The sequence below is a fragment of the Penicillium rubens genome (genome assembly GCF_028828025.1).
Source record: "Penicillium rubens strain IBT 27055 chromosome Unknown utg000003l_segment0_segment0, whole genome shotgun sequence".
In the NCBI taxonomy this organism is placed as follows: domain Eukaryota; kingdom Fungi; phylum Ascomycota; class Eurotiomycetes; order Eurotiales; family Aspergillaceae; genus Penicillium; species Penicillium rubens.
This window is the reverse complement of record NW_026890601.1, coordinates 9431663-9448063: the sequence shown is the minus strand read 5'-3', so window position 1 is coordinate 9448063 and position 16401 is coordinate 9431663. Positions and strand designations below refer to the sequence as shown.

Genomic DNA, 16401 nt, shown 5'->3' with positions numbered 1-16401 from the left:
AAGGATATCATCGCCACGCAACCCCCTCGGCAACACACCTTCAACTCTACAACCAGCATGGTCCACTCAGGTTGACAGAATGCTACTGTCGGCACATTTCACCCAGCTTCGACCTAACTACAGCTCATCGTGCCGGCAATTCCCCCCAGGCCTTAGCTCCCCTCGTACTGCAGCCCACATGCTGACACAACCGCCATGCCATCCAACATCCAAGTCTTCGTGAAATGGAAGGACCAAACTATATTTGCAGGAGAGGATGTGGAATGCACTATAACATTCAAGAACGTGGCCGATACTGGCGCCGATGCCAACACCGCGGGTGAAGGAGTTCAACATTCACGGAAGGTCTCTCGAGTCGCGAACCACACACCTAATTCGAACTCGGAATCTTTCTTCGGATTCAAATCTCCACAAGCTCTCTTTTCTGGTCGCCGATCATATTCCGTTAGCTCCCAACGGAAGCCTTATCACCGGGCAGCCTCGTCCCTGAGCTCTCCGCTGGTCGGCTCTCATAGCTTTCCTCCGAACAACGGCCCCTCTACACCGCGAGCATGGCAACCAGGTCACAACCACAAACGATCCGTCTCCATCCTCTCCATTGATAGCGAAGGCCAAGCAGATCCGACACCTTCACCGCACCATTACAATCGACACCAGCCAGCCAGGGGTCATGGGCGCTCGGCGAGTCTCCAGGTTTTACCACGAAGGAACAATAGCTGCGAGGATTCGTACAAAAAAGGTAGATGATGGACAGTCCATTGATTAGCGGACCTTGAGCTAATGACTGTCTCTTCTCAGCGAGATCCCCCTCGCAGGCCTTTCCGTTTCCATTGACAGAGACTCCAAGCGAACATCCCAACGGCAGCCTGAGAGTTGATACGTCCCACTTAGGGCGAGCTAGCCGCCCTAGCTCTCTAGCGACTAGTCCAATGGGCCCAGTAGAGCCATTACGTGCACCTTCACGACGGCCCCAACCACCTCCCCTCGATTTTAAGTTTCCGGCGACGCCTTCGACCGATTCAACTAACAATCGCACCGTGCGCACTCCGTCACCGAAATCGGCGACAACGAACGGTACATCATCAACCGGAGGAAGGCCCACTCTTAGAGATGCGCAGGGTCTGACTGGACCGGCGCACCAGCAACTAACCCGCATTATATCAGCCACAAGCGTTAATGGGAGCAGCCGGAGCAGTGGGGAGTTCTACTCCGTCAGCGATCACTCCACTGAGACTCTCGGATCAGAATACACAAACTACTCGGTACAGAATGCGCGAGCTCCCCCTCCCATGCGGCATGCGCGGCATCATTCGAGTGTAGTTCCATCTCCCTCCAAAGCCTCCAACAGCCAGGCGCTGCTGATGGGCTATGCGCAAATTAACGCATCATTCACGGTCGATGGGTCATTAGTGAATCAGTCAGCCTTCGACGAAGTCAAGCGAAAGGGAGTTGTTGGTGGCCAACCGGGTTCAGGCGGACTTCCTGGCAGACCAGCGCCAACAGCCGAGCGACCACGTAAAACTGGTGGGTTCTGGGGCGCACTCAAATGGAACACTATAGAGGAATCCATCAACGGTCTTCTTTCAAATAATGAACTGGATGGGCTACGAGAGATGCGCGGTGTTACATCGTCGAGATCAATTCCATTATTATCCACCTCGCAGTCGCTGCTCTTTGTTGACCTCCGGCTGGCACCAGGAGAGGAACAGTCATATTCCTTCTCGTTCTCCCTTCCCAAAGGACTCCCGGCGAGTCATAAAGGAAAAGCAATCAAGATCTCATATAATTTGGTCATTGGAACTCAGCGACCTAGCGGGCCTAACGAGCCCCAGAAGGTCAACCGCATCAATATACCCTTCCGCGTTTTTAGCGGCGTGAATGGTAAGTTATATTCCTTGCCTTGCTTTTCATCCCAAGTTCTCACGATTTTATAGAAAAGGGAGATATTCTAGGGCATGATTTGATGTCACCTTATGTACTCCTACGGGATGAAGCGAAGGTGCAAAAGGTCGGGACAGTGATGCCTGTGGCAACGAAAAACCAAAGTATCAGCAAATCTCACCATTCCGCGGCCGATTTCCTTGGTTTCGTGGACGAAATTCTGGAGCAACGTGCGCGTTCCAATACGTTGTTCCCACCTGGTGCTACGCCCTCGAGGCGACCTAGCGTCGAAGGGTTACCCCAGATGCTCACGTCCAAGGATGTCATAGATTTTGCTATCCTCCGCAGCAACCAGGCCGTGAACTCTCGCCGCAGCCCCAATCGCTTTGAGATTGCCCGCGAAGGTAAACGTATCGCAGTGGTCGTCTTGAACCGGCCGGTTCACCGCCTTGGAGAAACCATTATCGCCACCATGGATTTTGGAGATGCTACAATTCCATGCTACGCTGTACGTGCCTCGCTAGAGACGTCCGAAAAAGTCACCCCTACTTTAGCCATCCGGTCAAACGCCAGCATTCACCGTACCACGCGCCGCATCCATGCTTCCCTGTTCGAGAACACACTCCATGCCACACGAGTGGCTTTCAGCCCTGCTATCCCCATCACAGCCACGCCTTCAATCTTGACGAGCGGTGTGACTCTCGACTGGGAACTACGATTCGAGTTTGTCACATCCAATGTTCGAGGCGAGCAAGGTGCCCCACCCTCAGGCACTCGTTTACTCGAGGCCTTGTCATCGGACGATCGCGGCACTGTGCTGTCTGCTATGGAGCATTTGAACTGTGAATCATTCGAGATCGCTATCCCACTGACCGTTTATGGAGAGACTGTCCGAGAACGACTGCCCGAGGAGAATGAAGGCTATCCAATCTAGAAAGTCTAGATGTACACTTGACGTACACATGTGCTTGCCTGCCGCGCAGGTTATGTTTGATTTGATTTTCGTTTCCTCAATATTCCCCTTGTGCTATCGAGGGAGAAACTCCCGCAAATATAAGCCCCACGGGGCTCTGCATTCCCATGTATAATTGATATTCAAATTGAATCGGAAAATAACTGCATAGTATTACTAGTTAATGCCTATGTATACCTAGGTAAATATATATTCTTATGTATAGCTCTGACGTAGATGCGGTAACTGGGGCAACGCGGTCAGTCAACGGATCGGATCTCACTTTATCAAGTTTGGGGCTGAAACCCGATAACATCACTCTCATTGCGCGTTTCGCTCGGACGTATCATCCAGAATCATTGCTAGGTACGTATCATTGGCATTTGTCTACACGCCAGAATGTCAGCACAGCAGCACATGTGATGGCATTCCTCTAATCTTGGACAGCAACTGGTATCTGACATTGGAATGTAGGCACATCGCGATCAGCGCAAACCCCGCCGAAATACACCCCTACCGAAAGGGCTTACTTCGAGTTTCTCGTGAGAGAATATGGCTTCGTTCATCACCACCATGTCTGTCCCCGCTACCCCTCCCGCTGCTCATTTCCCTTCCCCTGAGGAGCCAGCCTCTCGCTCCCCGCAATCCCACCTCCCTTCCGTTGTCAGCCCTCCTGCCCTATATCAGACTACTCGCACTTCCCATATCCCCTTCTCGGACCCTCCATCTTACCTGTCGCCAGCGGTGCGCGCACTCAAACAGGGCTGCTTTGGACTAACACCTCCCAGCAATGCACGCACACGTGCCCCCTTCAAGCCTCGGTCGGCCGCCAAGGGCACGAGCAGTTATCAGCTACGACAGTTCGCCGAAGCCACACTTGGAAGTGGTAGTTTGCGCAAGGCCGTGAAGCTGCCCGAAGGCGAAGATCAGAATGAATGGCTCGCCGTCAATAGTAAGACACATCTCGTGAAGTTGTGCTGCATGCATCTGCTGATGTTTTGGCAATCTAGTTGTCGACTTCTACAACCAGATCAACCTTCTCTACGGGTCAATAACTGAGTTCTGTTCACCGCAGACATGTCCCGAGATGAAGGCTACAGATGAGTATGGTACTTCTTCGACATGTCATTGACCCTCGGCTTACAAGTTTGAATAGGTTCGAGTATCTCTGGCAAGACTCGGAGAATTTCAAGCGGCCAACCAAGATGTGTGCCCCGGAATACATTGAACACTTGATGGCCTGGGTCCAGAGCAATGTTGACAACGAGCAAATGTTCCCCAGCCGGATCGGTATGTCTTATCTAGTTGTCATCCGTAACATAGTAGATCTATCGCTGACACGGTTTTTTTCCTTTCCAGGTGTCCCATTCCCTAAGACCTTCCCCAGTCTTCTCCGTCAGATCTTCAAACGTCTATACCGCGTTTACGCCCACATCTACTGCCACCACTACCCAGTGGTAGTGCACCTCGGCCTCGAGCCTCACCTCAACACCAGCTTCAAGCATTATGTCTTATTCATTGACGAGCACAAGCTGGCCAGTGGGAAGGATTTCTGGGGGCCGCTAGGTGATTTGGTGGATAGTATGTTACGCAGCGACTAAGGATCGGATCGGGAAATTAGGTAGTAATTGTGTTTTGCATCTGATCCCCGTAGTCAGGGATACTGACTGGTCTGCGGAAAGGATATCTCAACGGCGTTTCGGGTGCGGTGCATGCATTGCAGTATTTTAGCTTGGACTTTCTGGCGTTTGGGGCTTGACCTGACGCGAAGACCGAAACGATGAATCCATGGATATTTCTTTATTTCTGAGTTTTGTAAAGAGGGCGCTTCTTTGATTATTTTGCGGGATATAGTAGGCTATGTAGGAAGTGAGTTAGACTACATATATAGATTTTATACTTGTAGGAGCAACCACAACCATACACTGGCCTAGGCAGTCACGGACTGGCCCTAATCTCATGCTTGTGCCTTGGTCCTAACACTCAAGAGGATCCAGATCCATAGAAGCAGGATTTCTTTTGCCAGATTCGACTAATGATGTTGCAGTGTGTGGTAAAATTCGACTGTGGGATGTGGAGTAGAATCAACACCACCAGGAACTAGAAGTCTTGCAAGTCCTATAGCCCCAACTGACCACATTGATGTCGAAGATACGTCGAAGCCGCCAAGTAATTATACAAGCACGTGACCTGGTTCTTGTGTGGCACGTGATCACGGGAACATTCGGCCCGGAGGTCTCAACCTTGCATCCTTGAAGCAAGCACTCCGAACGTCGATATCACCTCCCCATCCAAACCCTCTGTGTCTCTCTCCCTCCTCGAGGCCACTCCTCCAGCCAATTGCACAATGATGTCCGCTCGCTTCGCCCGCGCTGGCCTGCGTGCCACCCAGTTCTCGGTTCCTCGCACCGCCGCCGTTAACGGCATCAGGTCCTATGCCACCCCGGCCCAGGAGACCCGCGCTCCCGTCGCTCTGTTCGGCGTTGATGGCACCTACGCCTCTGCTCTGGTATGCACCTCCATTGCTCGGTCTTGTCGCGACCGTGTGTTCGCCTTTTTCGCGACGAACGCCCCCGTCTTTCCCCGACCCCTCCCACAGTCGTGTTCCAATCTTTAAAAAGCAATCTTGAAATCCTCATCACAAACACTATAACCCATCACCGGAATGAATTCCCCTTCTAACCATGCTCGTGAATAGTACACCGCTTCCGCCAAGTCCGCTGCTCTCGACCAGACTGCCCGTGCTATCTCTACCCTCGGCGAGACCCTCAAGGCTGACAAGAAGCTCGCCAATATCCTCGGCGCCCCCATGCTCACCAACGCCGACAAGAAGTCTATCGTCGAAGAGCTTGCTAAGGTTGCCGGTGCCGATAAGGCCGGTATCCTCCAGAACTTCCTCGAGACTCTCGCCGAAAACAACCGTCTCGGTTCCCTTGAGGGTGTCTGCGATAAGTTCGCTACCCTGATGGGCGCTCACCGCGGCGAGATCGACCTCAACATCACCAGTGCTCAGGTACGCACTCCATGGGCTGGGTTTCGGTCTCGCAAAAAGATTTAAAGGGTATATGCTAAAACTTCGTCTGCAGGAGCTCGATGCCAAGACCATCTCCCGTCTTGAGAAGGCTGTTTCCAAGTCTCAGTTCAGCCAGGGCAAGAAGCTCAAGGTTGTTGCCAAGGTGCGTTGTACTGGATGAAATTTTTGTTTAGTGGCTGTTTACTAACTATAAATCAGGTCAACCCCGACCTCGTTGGTGGACTCATCGTTGAGATTGGTGACCGCACCGTTGACCTTAGCGTTTCTTCCAAGATCGCCAAGATGAACAAGGCTCTTTCCGATGCTTTGTAAATGTAAATTAGCCTCAGCGTTTGAGGGGATGGTTAGATTATAGCATATCGTCCCGGATGAACGGTAGCGTTCGTAGGAGAAAGGGGGAATTGGAAGATTCCCTTTTCTACCTTCATTTTGTTTTGTTCTCATTGTCAATTGCACAAATTCATCTATAGTTGGTGTCTTACAGATCGTTACAAGCCTGAGCCCTACAAGGTACGGAAGGACACATTCCGAGGTTGGTTTAGCGGGTTGATAATATGCAGTGTACATGTATTTCTTATCCCTTCAATCCGCTTGCCTTGGTGTCTCGTGCCTTGTGTATCCCCTTGACCGCGTGCCGTTCTGATCGGTCAATCCACGCCATGATTTTTATGCTTGACTTCCCTAGGCGTGATACTCCTAGGCGCAGGGCGAACAAGTAGTCCTTTCTTCTTGGGAGCTTAATGAATAATATTGACGTTTACTTCGTTATCAAACGCACCGGAAATCAAGACTATATATATACTCCGAAAATATGAATAGGTTGGAAACGATAAATAGCAGGACATGCAGCATGTATAAAAACGGAAGAGGAAAGAAACAGAGCAGTAGTCACAGACAAGAAGATCGTTATTATCGTTCTCAGAAGCAACCAGATAGGAAAACGACCAGGAGAGAGGAAAAAGGCGATGAAGACGAAGGCATATCATCGAACGGAAGACGAATGGAATGCAAAAGATGGACAACATCTAAAATCCAATCAAGACTGTTGTCCGTTCTGCTCATTCTCCTTCTCAGCCCTCGTCTCAAACTCATCCTCATACGCAGCAATCGAAGCCGAGCTGCGCACCCGCTTCAGCTGACTCTCCACATAGTGGTCAACATGATTCTGGTTGTCAGGGTCCGCAGTGCTGCCCCTACGACTGCCCACACGACCAGGGCCACCGTCTTCATCGTCCTCATCCAAGACCGTCGACGCGGCGGGCGTAGCATCGCCAGAGTAGTAGTCGCTACGGTTACCGATGGAACGTGTAGTCGACGAGCGACGGATAGACGGACGGTCCGAGCCGCGCGGTCGTCCAGAACGGGAGAAGATGTCGTCGAAGTAGTGCGATGCGGCAGCGAAGGGCGACCGTGGCGTCTGCGGTAGACGGCAGTTGATACCGGTGTCGTGGATGACCTTTGCGATTAGTCCTGTCCATCCGCATTGGTGCGATGTCCCCAGCCCGCGCCCGCTGTCGCCGTCGAAGAACTCGTGGAACCAGAGATTGTCTTTCCAGTGCTCGTCGAAATCGAGGAGGTCGGAGCCGGCGTTTACGGCGCGGCGGCCTTCGTCGTTGCGGGCGAAGAGGTGTTGCATGCGGTGTTGCAGTTCTTCTGCGACATGTCCAAGGTGCATGTAGTCCCCTGAGCCCTTGGGACACTCGACTTGCAGGGTATCACCATAGAACAGGTGGAAGCGGAGGAGGGACTCGACAAGGAGGAAGTTAACGCAGAGCCAGACAGGGCCGCGCCAGTTGCTGTTGCCACCGAAGAGAGAGGAGTCGGAGTCACCGGGGACGTAGCCGACTTTAAAGGTTTGGCCGTTGACTTCCATGGAGTAGGGGTTGTCTTGGTGGAACTTGGACATGGAGCGGATGCCGTGCTCAGATAGGAACTCTGTTTCGTCGAGCATACGCTCGAGGATCTTGACGAGACGGTCTTTGCTGACGAGGGCTAGTAGGAGTCGATCATCTTTGCCGCGGTGCGTCATGCTGGCGATGTTGCGCTCCGCTATGTCTGGCTTGTTCTCGATGAACCAGTTCAGTCGTCGCTTGAACGAGGGGAATTTGTTGATGAGCTCAGGCTCTAAGGTGAGAACCGCATACAGCGGGATCAAACCGACGAGGGACCTAATAGGTAGCTGCTGGGTCCATGGTCCACCGTAGGAGATGGCATCGTAGTAGAAGTTATCTTCATCATTCCAGAGTGACTGCACAGCGTCATCGCCCGAACGGAAGGTCATTGCGTCACTGATGAGCAGGAAGTGCTCGAAGAACTTGGATGCAATGTCTTCGTATATGCGACGGTGTTTGGCCAGCTCCAGGGCTATGTTGAGCATGGCCAGAGAGTAGAAGGCCATCCAACCAGTGCTGTCTGCTTGTTCAAGCACGCCGCCAGTGGGCAATGGCTCCGAGCGATTAAACAGACCGATGTTATCGAGTCCCAAAAACCCGCCTTCAAACACATTCTTGCCACCGGAGTCCTTGCGGTTTACCCACCAGGTGAAGTTAAGCAGCAGCTTCTGGAATACACGTTCGAGGAAGTCCAAATCCTGTCGTCCGTACATCTTCCGCTCAATCTTGAACGTACGGAACACAGCCCATGCGTGCACGGGCGGGTTCACATCGCCGAAATTCCACTCGTACGCAGGCAGCTGACCGTTCGGGTGCATGTACCACTCACGGGTGAGAAGGTCGAGTTGTTTCTTTGCGAAATCAGGATCCATCATAGCCAGTGGGATACAGTGGAAGGCAGTGTCCCACGCAGCGAAGAACGGGTACTCCCAAGAGTCCGGCATCGATAAGATGTCGTCAATGTACAGATGGCGCCACTGCTCATTACGAATGCCTTTGCGGCCCGGCGGAGGAGGAATTTCGGCAGGGTCGCCGTTGCTCCATTGATCCCAAATGAAGTTGTAGTACTGCTTACACCACATCATTCCGGAGAAGGCTTGACGCTGGATGTTGCGGAGATCATCGCTCATGGGCAGAGGGTTGAGGTGGTAGTAGAAGTCATCTGCCTCAGCGCGGCGCTGTTCAATCACATCGTCGAGAACTTCTTCGTCGACAAATTCTTCCTTCTTACGTGACACTCTGAAACGGACAACGGCACATTCCCCGGGAGGGACTCCATCGCCGTTGTTGAAGGCGTACCAGGCAGCGAACTTGGTACCTTCGTTATCTGGGTTGATAGCGCCCTTCTCCTCTTCGACTATATGGCGGTGGAATGCATCTTTGACATAGGGGGTGTCGTTCTCAGTACCCCATAGCAACTTGTTGTTACTCTCGTTCTCGGTGAACATCATCTGAGGCTGGATATCGTCATCACTAGATCCAACTGGAGGCGATGGCGCAAAGGAAACATATCGCCTGCCGATTGTGCTGTGCTCCGATTTGGCCACCATCGGTCCCTCCTTTTTGATAGATGGTCTTTCCTTTTTCTTCTCATCACCCCAGGACCACGTGTTTCGGAACCATACGTGAGGGACAATATGTAGATGAGCAGGTTCCGGGCCACGGTTGTAGGCAATGACACGGAAGAGCAATTCTTCCTCGTCGTCGGCCTCTTTAGCAGTCTCGATAAAGATATCCCAGTAGCGGTTATCTTCGAAGATGCCAGTATCAAGGATCTGATACTCTTTCTCCAAGCGTGAGCGCTTCGCGTTCTCATCGATGAGATCTTGATATGGAAACTTTCTCTGGGGGTATTTGTAGAGGAATTTCATGTAGGAATGCTATACTCCGGGGTCAGCAATTGCTGGAGGTGAACTGGATCGAGTTTAGAGATGAGTATACCGTCGGGGTGTTGTCCACATGGAAATGTGCCTCCTTGACACTCTCACCATGGTTACCCTGAGGGTTTGACAAACCAAACAGACGTTCTTTTAGGAAGTCGCTATACTCCAGTCAGATTAAATGCGGGGACCAGACCAACAGCGTTCAAACAGGGTCACGACTTACTCTTCACCATTCCAAAATGCAAAGGCAATGTTCTGTATGCCATGTGTATCAGATACACCGGCAATTCCATCTTCGCCCCAGCGGAAAGTCCTCGATCTAGCGTGATCGTGGGTGAAGTAGCTCCAGGCGTCACCATCTTCGCTGTAATCCTCTCTGACTGTCCAAAGAGAAAGCGGGCATTAGCCTGTTTCCCCAATTGGCGTTATGGTTTGCAAGCTCTTACCTGTGGCCCACTGCCTCTCTGCCTATACCAATCCAAGAGCTTTTAGCACTGCCAATATGTATATTTCAGAGCTACCCGAGGCCTTGACTTACCACATATGGTCCCCAGCGCTGTTTTCAGTTAGCAGGAACTTCTTCAAAAGCTCGCAAAGTTGGAGAGATCTTACCTTCCAATACTTGGTTCTCTCGCGGTCTTGCTTTAAGCGCCTTTCTTCCTCTGTGATGACTTCTTTCCCATCGATTAAAACCATAATGGCAATTGCAAAGAAAACCAAGTCTCGAAAACAAAAAAAGTATATGGAAATAGAGAGGGGGAAGGAAAGAAGACCGAAATGGAGGGGAATCTTGTTCATGCAGTGCCAATGGAGAATGACGTGAATCACTTCCACGGGTCCACTCGGGGTGGAGATTCGGGGTTGAGTTGAATCAAGGCCTCTGATTGGCCGATAGGAGTATGTTCGGTTCGGGCCTGGACAGGTCATGTGGAGGTCCAATGGAAGTCCAATGGACCTGAGGTTTTTCCCGGAGCTGCTTCAAATTCATTTCCAAGGTTATTATCCGATCAGATATTCAATATCAATATCTGTCTCATTTCCCCTGGTTCGGAGTGCCTAAATGTCGGCTTCTGATTCTTCTCATGGTGAAACAGATACAGCACCCTACCCAGATGCACGTGTCCAAAGACAACCAACGACATGGCTACGGCTATCTGGGAGAATGGCTCTGGCCCAGAAGCTGTTTGATGAAACCCTAGGATGATTTACACTCTTGTTCATTGTTATCCCTCCCCATCTCAAGGATAATGCCCTCAAAAGATCAAGAGATACCCTGAGTGAAAAATATATATTCTCTTATAAGATATCCTAAGATATCCTTCAGCCAAGAACCCTTGAAATCCTTCCAGTATCAAGAAAACAAGGAATCGGATGAAAACAACATTATGCCCCGCTCTGTTAAGGGGACTCAGCATCTGAAGCCCGTGCCCTCTAGTTTCTGCGCCTTGACCAGGGAAACACCTGGGCAGGGACACAATGACGGAAGTGGAGAGGGCGTCCGATTTCTGGCTGGTCTCTCATTGGGCATAGTCAATCCATAACCGGTTTATCTTTTGGCTCGGGCTTGAAAGGTGCAGGAGTATCTCCACTTACTCTGGACGAAAAGAGGTACGCATTACGCCAAGGGTATAAATATGTAGATATCCAGGGTCTGGCCGTAAATCTGATTGAAAGAATTCCAATTTCAGGCACAAAGGCAAAAAAAAAAAGAACGGGCGAATCGCATTGCCGTAGCAGTGCAAATGAGGGATGGCCTTGAAGAAAAGAATTCCATGGCCAGATCCATACAATAGGGGGGTACCTCAAAGGATGCCAGAAAAAAAAAAAAGATAAAACTAAAAAAATCATCCCAATAAAACAACCACGCCGACTGGAACATATTGCGTCTATCAGACGCGGCGCGGGTCCAATATCACGGATAGAGAGTTCCGCCCTGATGCGCTCGTCCCAGCATTAATCTAGTTTCGACTCCAGGGCCTGGTGGCCTTATTTTTCTTTTTTTTGACCTTCCAGATCTTCACATTTGCAGACGTTCGGAATTCAATTGTTTCCCCGCTGCTCAGACTGCTCCGGCTGCTGCTCGTTGTTGGATCCTCCCTGGGAAACTGTTACACAGTCAGATCCCGCTACAGCGCAAACCCGGCCAGCTATATCAATCGGCCCGCAAAAAGATCAGATTGAACGCTCACCCGCTGACTGGCCTTGTCCACGGCTGGTTTGGGATGAAGTCTTGTCACCCCCGGTAGTCTGGGACTGGAGGCGCCTCTCGGCCTCACGGATGCGATTCTGCAGCTCTTCCAATTCGCGGTTCTGGATCAACATCTGCTGCTTCCTTTGAATTTGAGGTTAGCGCCATGAAAAATAAGTATCGTGAGGGCAAGAGTCGCGTGCGATATCGATGGTAGGAAATTATTAAGTGCCACTCACTTCTGGTCGATAGTCTGGGAAAGGTTGTTGACGTCGGAATCTAGCATAAAGGCGCTGTCCAAGGCCGATGAGAAGGCCTGCGCCATGGTCCTGGAGGTCACGGTTAATGCCACTATTCGGAGATTCGCCAATATAGGGAAACGAACGACTGAGGCCGGGCCTTCGGCTTCCACTCGCGATCCATGTCAGACATCTTGTGTGATTATTTGACCTCTGGTCTCTCTGGATCTCCGTGATCACAGAACGGGTCCCAACAGTTGAACGGCAGAGGGGTGTGCGACCTTGAGACAGGCGGGGCAAGAGCAAGTCGCGGAATTAAGGTATTAGGCGGTTTAGGTATCGTCGAGACCAGGACCAGCCAAGAATCAAGCACAGATGAAACTGAATCGAGGATTTTGATGCTGTTGGGCAAAAAAACAGTTGTCAGTTCTCTATACTTCACGACAGATAAGCCACAATCTGGTGGGGAGATGAAAGTAGTACCGGGATATCAATAGTCGCGATGAACAGATAGAAGAGTGATAAGCAAAGAACTTTGGAGACCTGCCAGGAAGCTAAAGGGGGGGAGAGGAAGAAGAAGGGGAGAAGTGCGAAATTGAGAGATGATCATAGCCCACCGACTATGTTACTAGTCGCGGTAATTGGAGGTCCCATATATCTCCACCGGCAAGGAGAGAGCTCGTAAGTGTTACAACTGTATTACAGGGGTTCTACGCCATTATTCGCATTGTAAGGGTTTTGGTTTCAGGGGTTGACGATTTTATACATCTTTTACTTCCATGGTTTATACGTTGTCTTATTCTTTTCTCGATTTCATATGTATCGGTTTATAATTTAGAGAAATAGGGGTTGCACATACATAGTACATTATGTATGTACGGAGTACTTGGCTCACCTTATAAAGGGAAATTAGGGAAAGGGAATTAGGAGACTTTCTTTGACAAAGGCAAAATAGGCAAAAAAACCCCTGACGTGGGGTTTAAGGCAATTAGGGGCTTTCATTATAGTTGAGTAGTACTGCAGTACTACAGTACTCCGTACATAGGCACAATTTTACCAGAATATAAGGATATAAGGCTGAAAACGTCCATGCTTCAAAATATTCTAGAAACCATTCAGATTCATAGATTTATAGATCCAATATATAGACAAAGGACGCCGTACACGTTGCATAACTTGCATTCTGGCAGATTCCTCCCTGGCAACTGGTCACATGACCTATACCATACAGTACAGTAGCATCGTGATGTCTTCAATGTTCCCCGAATTCCAACCCCCATTTCTATTTCCATCGTCATTTCAATTCTACAGGGGCATTTCATCTCATCGCTCCGTCTAACCCTAAATTTGACGCGTTTTTACCTGATCCGTTGCGGTCGCCGTTCATTTTTTTCCCGCTCAATTTTTCGTGCGGATAGAGTCAAGGTCTATGCGTATCGCGTTTCAAGCCTGTCGCGTTCGCTATCTCTAATTACTAGCCAACCAAGCCAGCCTAGTCCCTGAAGCTCGCAGTTCGGCGACACCAAAAAGTTTCCGCGACCATCCTGATCGCCGACCACCGACCACCGTGGCCCCCATCCTCAAAGCCTTTTCCCCCAGTGGCCGACCGGACGGGCAATGGGGGATGCCTCCTCTGTCGGCATACACTTCGTTTGAGTCCCTTCTGTTCTTCCAGTCCTTAGCGACCTCGGATTCCCGACCGACAAGTTTCGGTTCGATCTCAACACTTTTGCGAAACAACCAGCTCGTGCGCGAGAATGCCGACTTCGATGCCGATCGCCTGACCCCAGAGGCGCTGGAAGATCTTTATGCGACGTTGATGCGCGATGGATTCAGTCGTGATGCTGCGCTCCCGGTCAACGGTCGCCCCGCAGATACGTCCAGCCCGCCTAATCCAAAGAGACGCAAGGTCTCCAGTCCGCGACCAGATGGACTGTCCGGCGGATTCACCCATGCCACGCTTATCCCAGAGCTAGTGGCACACCTTTACGCCAAATACAGGGATCTAGTCACCAGAGAAATCAGGGACGATGAGAAAAAATACACAGAGATCAGGGCTGAGCTGGAACGGCTACAGCAGGAGGAGGACAAACCAGCCGCTGCGGCAGCTACCGCACCTACAGCGGTGAAGCCGGTGCCCATCGAAGGGAAGGATACTGTTCTGAAGGCAGAGACGCCGCGCCCAAATTTACATGGTCGGACAGGTCAACCACTTGCGACGACCGTCCCGATCGCCCAGGACAAGGCAAAGCCCGAACCACAGCACACCGCGTTAAGTGTGTCCCCTACGACGAAAGAATCCCCGAAAATACAACCTGCCCCTCCTGTGGCCCAACCTCAAGCTCCACTTCCTCAAGCGCAAACCCCGACACCCAAACCGCAAGACATAGCTGGGCAAGCACCTCAACCGCAGCCCACCACCACTCTTCCCCCACAAAAACCGTCCATCCAACCTCCACTTGCTCCATCTACCCAGAAAGCCCCTCCAACCACACCAGCCGGGGCGCGAGTCACACCGGCACATCCGTCGCAAATCGCACCTCGTGCCAATCCCGTCCCACCTGCGCCCATCGTCGCGGATAAGGCTGGGCCGTTGGCGCCGGCATCTCAACGAACCCCCGCTCAGCCGAGTTTCCAGCAGTGGCAGCTCGATCCTTCTCCCCACTCACCATACCCCGTCGTCTCGCCAGGTGCTACTACGCCTCAAGCAGCCCAGGCTACTGCTAAGCGACCTGTACCACCACTTTCCACCAACCCGCCTTTGCCAGGGTCACAAGCCCAGCCTCCCCAACCTCCTGTTCCACAAACGCCCAGCGCCATCCCATCTGCAGTTCACACGCCTGTCCCAATTGGCCTCCCACGTGTTTCTCAAACCCCGAGTGCGACATTCCCCTCTTTCTCCGAATCGCGCGCCTCCCATCCACGTCTGTCAATCGACACGCAAGGATCCTCCACGCCATGGAAGAGAACTCCTCGCCCGAGGGTTTCGCGCTCTCCGAGCTCACCGCCAAGGCCACGGCCGGAGGACGTCAGTCCCATCAGTGAACGAAGCCAATCACCCGTTGATGCGATGGAAATGTCACCTCCCCCGAGAATAGATCTAGGCCAACGAGCAGAATCCGTGGAAGGCAAGAAACCACGACGCGGCCAGCCTGACACCAAACCAGCTCCCGTCGTAAAGACCGAGAAACTGACTTCCATGCGGAGGACGCGTGCCGCAAGTTCGGCTTCTTCTCGGAGTCGCGGGCGATCCATGGCTTCGTGTGATGGGTCTGTTGCGCCCTCGGAAGACACTGTACGTGAATCACGAGCAACGGGCCGCCGAAAGGGTGCAGCTGCTACCGCCGACGAAGGGACCCCGAAACCGCGGACAAAACGTAAACGTGGCGCAAGTGAAGCAGTGGAACTTGAACCCCATCCTGCGGACATCCCGAGATTCGACACGACTCAGTATGTGATGGCTACGCGAAACTTCCACCGCACCGCGGCACCAATTATGAACGATGTAGCCACCCACAAGCTTGCCTCGATCTTTGCCAAGCCAATTAGCGAGCGCGATGCCCCTGGCTACCACGATCTCATCTACCGGCCATCTGACCTGAAGTCGATCAAATCTGCCATCCACCAGGGAAGCAAAGCCGTCGCCACTGCTGGAGAATCAGCCAGCACTCCAGCTGGGGATGGTGAGTCTCCCGCTCCTGGTGGCACGCCGTCCAAAAGCGGCGTGCTCATGTTGCAGAAGAATGAAGATTTCATACCCCCCAAGGGAGTTGTGAACTCTGCACAGCTGGAGAAAGAGTTGATTCGGATGTTCGCCAACGCTATCATGTTCAACCCAATTCCTCAACGAGGATTCGGACCCGCTTTCCCCATGTCTAGTGATCGGGGTTCGCGCGAGAGTACTCAACTGGGCGATTCCGACGAGGGTGGTATCATCCAGGACTCGCTGGAGATGTTTGAGGATGTTCAGCAGGCTGTTACTCGATGGCGGGCTGCTGAACGCACTGCCGATGAATTGGCTAATAAGAATGTCCTCTCCCTTCGGCGTGGAAGTGCCAGTGATTTCAACACTGACAGTACTGATGATGTGAAGGGGTGATTGATTTCGAACACCATCTTGTATTATGAAACTTTGTATTTGATTAGGATCTGTTTATTGGATTTGGAAATGAAATGCCATGATGTCTTTCGTCGGTGCCTTCGATAGCCCGGCGGTTATTAATACTCCTGTTCTCTGTATTATACTCTCTAGTTTCGTGATATCGTGATAATATAAACGGAAACATATCAACGTGTATATCATTGTCATAACCTTTCAGCCAGAGCCAGTCC

General features: G+C 51.6%; 7 protein-coding genes across 7 annotated transcripts; 4 read left to right on the top strand and 3 right to left on the bottom strand.

Annotated features, from left to right (window-relative positions):
• Nucleotides 1–195: 195 nt before the first annotated feature.
• On the top strand, nucleotides 196–2815 carry N7525_009849 (putative intracellular protein transport protein (Sat1); the record flags this gene model as incomplete). Its single annotated transcript, XM_002563903.1, has 3 exons — nucleotides 196–739; nucleotides 799–1881; nucleotides 1935–2815. The coding sequence occupies 3 exons, from the start codon at nucleotides 196–198 to the stop codon at nucleotides 2813–2815; spliced, it is 2508 nt and encodes an 835-aa protein (XP_002563949.1).
• A 591-nt stretch (nucleotides 2816–3406) lies between these two features.
• Nucleotides 3407–4434, top strand: N7525_009848 (Mob1/phocein family protein; the record flags this gene model as incomplete). The annotated part of the gene is made up of 4 exons (XM_002563902.1): nucleotides 3407–3785; nucleotides 3844–3937; nucleotides 3990–4123; nucleotides 4193–4434. The coding sequence occupies 4 exons, from the start codon at nucleotides 3407–3409 to the stop codon at nucleotides 4432–4434; spliced, it is 849 nt and encodes a 282-aa protein (XP_002563948.1).
• A 746-nt stretch (nucleotides 4435–5180) lies between these two features.
• Nucleotides 5181–6179, top strand: N7525_009847 (F1F0 ATP synthase subunit 5; the record flags this gene model as incomplete). Its single annotated transcript, XM_002563901.1, has 4 exons — nucleotides 5181–5342; nucleotides 5532–5846; nucleotides 5920–6009; nucleotides 6066–6179. The coding sequence occupies 4 exons, from the start codon at nucleotides 5181–5183 to the stop codon at nucleotides 6177–6179; spliced, it is 681 nt and encodes a 226-aa protein (XP_002563947.1).
• Nucleotides 6180–6903: 724 nt separating this feature from the next.
• On the bottom strand, nucleotides 6904–10338 carry N7525_009846 (uncharacterized protein; the record flags this gene model as incomplete). Its single annotated transcript, XM_061214876.1, has 6 exons — nucleotides 6904–9639; nucleotides 9701–9800; nucleotides 9866–10022; nucleotides 10089–10110; nucleotides 10181–10198; nucleotides 10255–10338. The coding sequence occupies 6 exons, from the start codon at nucleotides 10336–10338 to the stop codon at nucleotides 6904–6906; spliced, it is 3117 nt and encodes a 1038-aa protein (XP_061069307.1).
• A 1344-nt stretch (nucleotides 10339–11682) lies between these two features.
• On the bottom strand, nucleotides 11683–12262 carry N7525_009845 (uncharacterized protein; the record flags this gene model as incomplete). Its single annotated transcript, XM_002563899.2, has 4 exons — nucleotides 11683–11747; nucleotides 11832–11974; nucleotides 12070–12159; nucleotides 12216–12262. The coding sequence occupies 4 exons, from the start codon at nucleotides 12260–12262 to the stop codon at nucleotides 11683–11685; spliced, it is 345 nt and encodes a 114-aa protein (XP_002563945.2).
• Nucleotides 12263–12271: 9 nt separating this feature from the next.
• On the bottom strand, nucleotides 12272–12679 carry N7525_009844 (uncharacterized protein; the record flags this gene model as incomplete). The annotated part of the gene is made up of 2 exons (XM_061214875.1): nucleotides 12272–12528; nucleotides 12604–12679. 2 exons carry the CDS (start codon nucleotides 12677–12679, stop codon nucleotides 12272–12274), a joined length of 333 nt encoding a protein of 110 aa, XP_061069306.1.
• A 603-nt stretch (nucleotides 12680–13282) lies between these two features.
• Nucleotides 13283–16168, top strand: N7525_009843 (uncharacterized protein; the record flags this gene model as incomplete). Its single annotated transcript, XM_002563898.2, has 2 exons — nucleotides 13283–13304; nucleotides 13548–16168. 2 exons carry the CDS (start codon nucleotides 13283–13285, stop codon nucleotides 16166–16168), a joined length of 2643 nt encoding a protein of 880 aa, XP_002563944.2.
• Between the last annotated feature and the right edge of the window lie 233 nt (nucleotides 16169–16401).